The sequence below is a fragment of the Gekko japonicus genome, unplaced genomic scaffold (genome assembly GCF_001447785.1).
Source record: "Gekko japonicus isolate JY-2015 unplaced genomic scaffold, Gekko_japonicus_V1.1 scaffold330, whole genome shotgun sequence".
Classification (NCBI taxonomy): domain Eukaryota; kingdom Metazoa; phylum Chordata; class Lepidosauria; order Squamata; family Gekkonidae; genus Gekko; species Gekko japonicus.
In genome coordinates this window covers 54,180-61,898 of record NW_015173132.1, presented here as the reverse complement: position 1 = coordinate 61,898, position 7,719 = coordinate 54,180, and the positions used below count along the sequence as shown (strand labels likewise).

The 7,719-nt window shown below is 50.8% G+C and overlaps 1 protein-coding gene across 1 annotated transcript in view; it reads left to right on the top strand.

Annotated features, from left to right (window-relative positions):
• The first annotated feature begins 1,868 nt into the window (after positions 1 to 1,868).
• Positions 1,869 to 7,719, top strand: part of RAB12 (RAB12, member RAS oncogene family) — a 33,617-nt gene continuing 27,766 nt past the window's right edge. Inside the window, exons 1-2 of the mRNA XM_015422150.1 lie at positions 1,869 to 1,982; positions 2,024 to 2,222. Coding sequence (XP_015277636.1) covers positions 1,923 to 1,982; positions 2,024 to 2,222 — 259 coding nt within the window. The 5' untranslated portion in view covers positions 1,869 to 1,922. The remainder of the gene's footprint in view (positions 1,983 to 2,023; positions 2,223 to 7,719) is intronic.

Here is a 7,719-nt window from a genome sequence, read left to right as displayed (position 1 = left end):
TTCGCTCTCAGAGACAATGGCCCAAGCAGATCCTAGCCCGCGCCAATCCGAGGGCTAGGCTCCCGGCCAAGAGCCCATGGAACTCTCGGCCACTGTAAATAGCCTATCACTAGTGTGGGGGTGTGTTTTGGGTGTGAGATTGTTGCACATATAAACCGGCCTGCGAGCCGGGGGAACTTGTCTTGTTCTTACCTGAATAAAAGTATGAGAGCTGAAATCACTAGAATGTCTCAGTACTTTTCAGGCGGATTAACCATTAAACAGAATAAGCACGTGTTTAGGGCACCAAAGCCAAAGGGGGCACCACAAAGTTGGGAAAAGCCCCAGCCGCGCCCACCCAGCGGCTTGAAAGCCCTTACTGGTCCTTAAGAAAAAATGAGTACCCACTCCTTAGGAGTGGGGGGGGGCATCCTACCTCCAATACTGGAGGGCAGCGGCGGTGGCGAACAACGAGTGAGCCGGCAGAAAAAGAACATGGCGACGGATGGGTGGCAAAAATGGCAGGCAACTCGTGGAGGCGTGGTCCGGGCGGCGTGGAGGTGTGGTGACGTAAGCGCAGTCAGAGCCTGCGGGACAGAGACCAGTGCGACTCATTGCGCAGCCGCACGCCACAGAGGGCCATCCTAGGGGAGCCAAGTCGAAGAGAACAGACCTCCACCGGATAAAAGACACTACCGCTTGGTCTGGTTCCAGCAAGACCCGCCACAGACAAAAAGACCTACGCTGCTTAGGTGCCTGGTAAGGCACCCATCTCCCCTGAAATATATGTGACCCTAGTTAGATGATTAATGTATATGTGTAAACCGCTCCGAGCCTCTGGGAAGGAGCGGTATAGAAATGTGATTAAATAAATAAATAAATAAATAAAAGGGTGAAAAGAACTTTAGCCCAAGCTTGGCTTAGTTTGTACAGTATATCGTGTTATCATATGAATCGAGTTTTGTACTGCTGCAACCTGCATTGTATATCTGGTCAGACGGGTCAACAACTAAAACGGATTTGGGTCAGTGTGTGGAAAGGAGGGGGGGGGCTTAGGTCAGTGTGTGGAAAGGGGGAGGCACCAAGATTGGTCAGTGCTTAGGGCACCAGTGAGCAATGCTCCCTCTAAGCCAGTGGTGGCGAACCTATGGCACGGGTGCCAGAGGTGGCACTCAGAGCCCTCTCTGTGGGCACGCGTGCCATCGCCCCAGCCAGGCCCAGACCATCATTAAAGTGTCAAATTCTCTGCCAAATAATTTTAAGTAAACGAAAGCATTTGGGATTGCTTTCCTTACTTTGTTGGGATCATCTTAAGTTAGTGTATGGGTTGTTTTTTCTAAAGTAAAACCTCAGCCTTCAGGTTAAATTGCTGTGTTGGCACTTTGCGATAAATAAGTGGGTTTTGGGTGGGGCACTGGGTGGCCACCACTGCTCTAAGCTATGGAGCCCTGTGAGCAAAAACCCTACTTTGTGAGCGACTGGCATGAAAGTTGTGAGGGAGAGATCTGGCTGCGGCACAAATTCGTTCGCTCTGGAGCCACCCCTTCCTGAGGGAAGACAAGAACGGGTGAGCCAGAGGCTAAAAAAACTGTGAGCTGGCTCACACCGGACTCAGCTTAGAGGGACCCCTGCCTGTGAGCCTGAATCCGCCCCTGGCGGGGCCAGGCTGAGGCGAGGCCAAGGCCAGCGAGGGACGCGGGGCCTGGAGTCCTCCCCGGGCTTAGAGGGCGCTGCGGGGCCCCGCTGGCGGGGCTGCTCTGCCCTCTCGCTCGTCGTCCGGACGGCGCCTGGCGGACGGGAGCCCCGGTCCCCCGACTCCTCACTCAGGCCGGGGCGAGGACTCGCGAGGGGAGAGCCGGGCGGCGGGCGAGGCAGGCGGGAGCGGCCGGGGCGAGGTGGCGGTGGCGGCGGCGGGCAGGGGGTCGCGCGAGCCGCATGTGTGGATGGAGCCGGGCTCTGGGCTGCTGCAGCGGCGGGGGGCGGGGGGGGGGGCGGGCGGGGGGGCCCCCGCGCTTTTTTGGAGCCGGGCTCTGGGCTGCTGCAGCGGCGGGGGCCGGGGCTGGGCTCGGCCGGGGGCTCCCCGGCGCTCTCGGGGCCCCAGGCCCGCCGGAGGAAGCAGCCGCCGCGCCCGGCCGACTTCAAGCTGCAGGTGATCATCATCGGCTCGCGGGGCGTCGGCAAGACCAGCCTCATGGAGCGCTTCACCGACGACACTTTCTGCGAGGCCTGCAAGTCCACCGTAGGTACGGCACACGCGGGCCGGGGCCGGGGCCGAGGAGGGCCGGCGGTGGCGGAGCAGCAGCAGCAGCAGCTTCCCTCTCCTCGGGCTTCACGCCTCCCCTCCGCGCGTCTTTTTCGGGAGCGCCTGCCTAAGCATCCCCGCTGGACTGCTATGTTCCCGCTAAGCTGTGGAGTCCTGTGAGCAAAAATCCTACTTTGTGAGCTACCGGCTTTATAGTTGTGAGCGAAGCGATTTGGCCACTGCCTCAATTAGTTGGCTCTGGAGCCCTCCTCCCTGAGCTAGGACAAAAAGGTGTGAGCCGGAGGCTAAAGAACTGTGAGCTAGTTCACACTAACTCAGCTTAGAGGGAACACTGCTCTGGAGCCCCCCTTCCTGAGCTAGGACAAAAAGGTGTGAGCCGGAGGCTAAAGAACTGTGAGCCAGCTCACACTCACTCAGCTTAGAGGGAACACTGCTCTGGAGCCCCCCTTCCTGAGCTAGGACAAAAAGGTGTGAGCCGGAGGCTAAAGAACTGTGAGCCAGCTCACACTCACTCAGCTTAGAGGGAACACTGCTCTGGAGCCCCCCTTCCTGAGCTAGGACAAAAAGGTGTGAGCCGGAGGCTAAAGAACTGTGAGCCAGCTCACACTCACTCAGCTTAGAGGGAACACTGCTCTGGAGCCCCCCTTCCTGAGCTAGGACAAAAAGGTGTGAGCCGGAGGCTAAAGAACTGTGAGCTAGTTCACACTAACTCAGCTTAGAGGGAACACTGCCCCGGAGTGTCACAGTCTTCCCTTCTGAGCTGCGTGAGTGTGAGCCGGCTCACGGTTCTTGAGCCTCCAGCTCACAGATTTTTGTCTGGAGCCCCCCTTCCTGAGCTAGGACAAAAAGGTGTGAGCCGGAGGCTAAAGAACTGTGAGCTAGTTCACACTAACTCAGCTTAGAGGGAACACTGCCCCGGAGTGTCACAGTGTTCCCTTCTGAGCGGCGTGAGTGTGAGCCGGCTCACGGTTCTTCAGCTCACAGATTTTTGCCTGCGCTCAGGAAGGATGTGGCTCCGGAGCGATGCTCCCTCTGAGCTGTGGAGTCTTGTGAGCGAAAATTCTAAAAGGTGCCACTGGACCAACACTCCCTCTAAGCTGTGGAGTCTCGTGAGCAAAAATTCTGCTTTGTGAGCTAGCGGCGTTAAAGCTGTGAGCGAGCGATTTGGCTCCTGCATAGACTAGTTTGCTTTGGAGCCATCCCTCCTGAGCTAAGACAAAAATGTATGCGCCGGAGGTTAAAAAACTGGGAGCTCGCTCACACTAACTCACCTTAGAGGGAACACTGCTCCAGGGCAAATTAATCTCTGCAGCAGCCAAACTGCTTCGCTCACAGCTTTAATGCCAGTAGCTCACAAAAGTAGAATTTTCGCTCACAAGACTCCACAGCTCAGAGGGAGCATTGCTTGGGAGTCCTTAAGCTGCCCCGTTGGGAAACGGGAGAGTCCTTAGTCTGCGGCAGCGGAATTGCAGGGGACTGACCGAGCCCTTTAGAGACCGACAGCCTTTTATTTCAGTGTGAGCTTTCACGAGTTGAGAGATCCCTTCATCCAGATCCCTTGAGTGGATGCCCCTCGGGCCTGGTTTTATTTGCGGAGTGGGTGTCGCAAACCGGGGACACTGAAAAACAAGACCCAGTGGGATGAGTAATGGTGACACACCTGCCTAGCTGCTGCTGCCCTGCCTAGTCTTTCTGTCCAGGTTTTTGAAAAGCTGGTTCCGGGAGTTCAGGTTGGTGTAGGAGGCTCTGCCTTCTGCGTTTATCCTCACAATGACCCTGTGTGGTATGTTAGGCACACACAAATAAGCTGCATGACAGAATCAGGATTTGAACCCGGGTCTCCCAGATGCACGTAACCCCCACGACTCATCGGACATTCAGTCCCCTCCCCGGTACAGTTAGTTGAAAGTGTAAAGCTACAGTTCAGGTGGAACATCCTCCTGTTCCTAGCTGACGGCTGTTCTGTCAAGGAGAGGAATATTCATTTCTCCTCTTTACTAGAGAGGTGTCAGAACTCCAGATCACACCTGTCGACACGTGCACACCCCTCTGACATGAGCAGATAATCTGGTCCTGCCACCTAACAACCGCAGTCTGTTTTTGAATAGTTGGTGGGTGGGACCAAATCACCTCTTACTTTACTTCTGTGGCCAGAGTGGATGGGATTTGGGGTCATTCCGGAGGGATAGCCTACTTAATCTGTGATGAGAACAAAACCGGGGCCTGGTGGCGCTTTAAAAATAAACACGGTTTATTTCAGCGTAAATTTTGGTGAGAGCTGAAGATGGGTAGCCGTGCAAGAGCAAGAGGTCCTGTAGCCCAAACGCGTTTCGGCCTCACAGGGCCTTCCTCAGTGGTCACTATTACAACATATTATAGACACACATTCAAACATATGTATACAAGATCTTTAGTACACTTATATAAAGACCAGATGTTGTATCCTTATATGTTTGTAATTGTGTTACTGGTATTGATGATGGGCCACAGGTATAGCCATATCCATTCCATTTATTCTGGTAAATGAGATTTCATGTCTGAATGTGTGTCACTCCATCAAGGTAAGGATTCTGTTGGTATCATTAATACCAGTAACACAATTACAAACATATAAGGATACAACATCTGGTCTTTATATAAGTGTACTAAAGATCTTGTATACATATGTTTGAATGCGTGTCTATAATATGTTGTAATAGTGACCAATGTTCCCTCTAAGCTATGGAGTCTTGTGAGCAAAAATTCTACTTTGTGAGCTACTGGCATTAAAGTTCTGAGCAGGTGATTTGGCTGCTGCATAAATTGGTTTGCTCTGGAGCCCATCCTTCCTGAGCTAAGACAAAAATGTGTGAGCCAGAGGCTCAAAAACCGTGAGCTAGCTCACACTAACTCAGCTTAGAGGGAACATTGATAGTGACCACTGAGGAAGGCCCTGTGAGGCCGAAACGCGTTTGGTCTTCAGTTGGAAAGTGCTGACCCACCATGCGTATTAATATTTGATATGCTTTTATTAGTCTGATACTTGAAAAAAAATTTTTTTAACCCGAATATATTTTAATATGTGTACACCCTAATACATTTTGTACTTTTATCATTTACATGGTCAGCTTAACCCTTCTGGTTCGCAGTGTTATCTTGGGTTGAGTTTTCCCCTTCCCCCTTTTTTCCAGTTCAAGAGTCCTGTAGCCCCTTAAAGACTAACAAAAGTTGTGGCAGGGGATGAGCTCACCCCCGCTACAATTTTTTTAAAGTCTTTAAGATGCTACAGGACTCTTGCTCTTTTCTTCAGGTAAAAGCTCATATCCGTGAAACGCACTTCCATTAAGAAGATGTGTTTACAGCGGCAAGCAACAGAAAAGCGAGGTCGTACAAAGAGTACCCAGTTCATTGCAAGATCTGGTCCAAAGAGGAGGCAAGTCCACTCAGTGGGAGAGGATGGCTTCCAGATGGGGAGAGTGGGTTTAACATAGAATCGGATCTAATCAAGGAAAGTGCAAGGTGAAACAGGAGAAGGAGATCCAGTTGGAAGAGTACAGAGACTGTGTAGAGGGGTGGCTGAACTAATTTTGTCAAGGGTGGATGATGCTGAGATATTGGCTCCTGTAGTATCTAAGCAAGAAATCATCTCTTGCGTGGTGGTAATGGGAATGATATCGAGAATTATTGCAGTGGCCTATCACTCTTCCCGTCTCAGCTTGCCTGCTGAGGCACTCCAAGGCTCTGTGGGCTACAGACTATTTGACTGGGTTTTTCTAGGGTAAATGCTTAGCTCGTGGCATTGACCAGCTTTGTTAGTTTTCGCCATTGCTGTATGAACAAGAGAATGTATCCCAGAACACACCCACTATGTGCTGCGTATCACTGGAGAGGACCTCATAGTAGCTTTGCCATTACTTACTTCTTCGGGAAACCCTTGATAAGAATTTGAAAACCAGTGTCCTGAAGTATCATTTAGAAGGTTAAAAAAACCCACTCTAAGTTTTAACATGCCATAGCACTTTATAGTGATGTCTTTCTGATTTTAATATGAACATCTGTGGACAAATGAAGATGTTTGATTTCTTTGTTTGGACAGAATGTTGTATTCCCCATAATGTTAGGAAATGCTTGTGGAATATGAAATGCCTGTTTAGGCTGAGAGAGGGAGACTGGCTTAAGGTCACCCAGTAAACAGACTGGGAATTCGAACCTGGTCTCCCAAGAGCTCAGTCTGACACTAACCACTATGGCCACAGCTGATCATCTTATTATGTTATTGTATTAATTAGACCTGATAGCATACAAGTTAGTGGTGAATGTGGTTTTTGTGTGCAATAATAAACTACTTCATTGCTTATAATAGTGTCTTACTCGCCATCATATGTGTGCTAATTTTAGAAACGGGAAGCAGGGATTGCGGAAGTGAGTACATACTGACTGGTTATCACAAAGCAGGATCTGGGACTCTAGTATTTGACTTCTTTACATACTTAAAATGTCTAATTCACCACTGAAAATTTGACTGCTCTTTAAAATAAAACATGAGGAATGCCCAAAACAAAATCTTATATTCGAATAGCAAAGTCTGGATAACTTTGGATACTTAAATCTGGTGACTGGAGCTGTGAACGGGCAAGACAGATCTTTCTAGGCCTGGAAGCAACCTGTGGGTGAATTGATATCACCGGACTTTCGTGGATCAACTAGGCCTGGCTGCCTGCTACAGCCACCCTAAGAAAGCCAGTGTGTTGTAGCCGTTAGAGCTTCAGAGCAGGGTCTGGGAGACCCAGGTTCTAATTCCCATCTAGCTGTGGAAGCTGACTGGGTGATTTTGGACCAGTCTCATAGTTTCAGCTTAACCTACCTCACAGGGTTCTTGTGTGGATAAAAAGGAGGAGAAGAGAATAATGTAAACTGTTTTGGTCCCCGCTGTGGAGAAAAGTGGGGTATAAATAAAGTAGGTAATAAATATAGCTGAAGATGGGAGGCAGATGAAAGGTAAGTTGGTGAATTGCTGAGGAGAGAATGAGGCAGGGATAAGGGAGAGGATATGGGGGTTGTGTGTGGGAGGGAAAGATGAAATAGTGTGGGGAGGGGATACAGGGGAAAGTGAGATGCCACCCCACAAGTCCCTGAGGTTTCATGCAGGTGGGCCTGGCCCAGCAACTGGCATCACACAACTGGGGCAGTTTTCCTAGGTAGAAGCTGCGGGGGGAAGGGGAAGCTTAGGACAGCAGAGCTGTTGGATGGGAAGGAGATAGGGTTGCCAACTCCAGGTTAGGAAATTCCTAGAGATTTGTGGGGTGGAGTCTGGGGAGGGAAGAGACCTCAGAGGGGTATAATGACATACTCCACCCTCCAAAGCAGCCATTTCCTCCGGGGAGCTTGGCTTGCCAACGTCCAGGTGGGGGCTGGAGATCACACAGAAATGCAGTTGCTCTCCAGATGACAGAGATCAGTTCCCCTGGATAAAATGCTGCTTTGCAGGGTGGATTCTG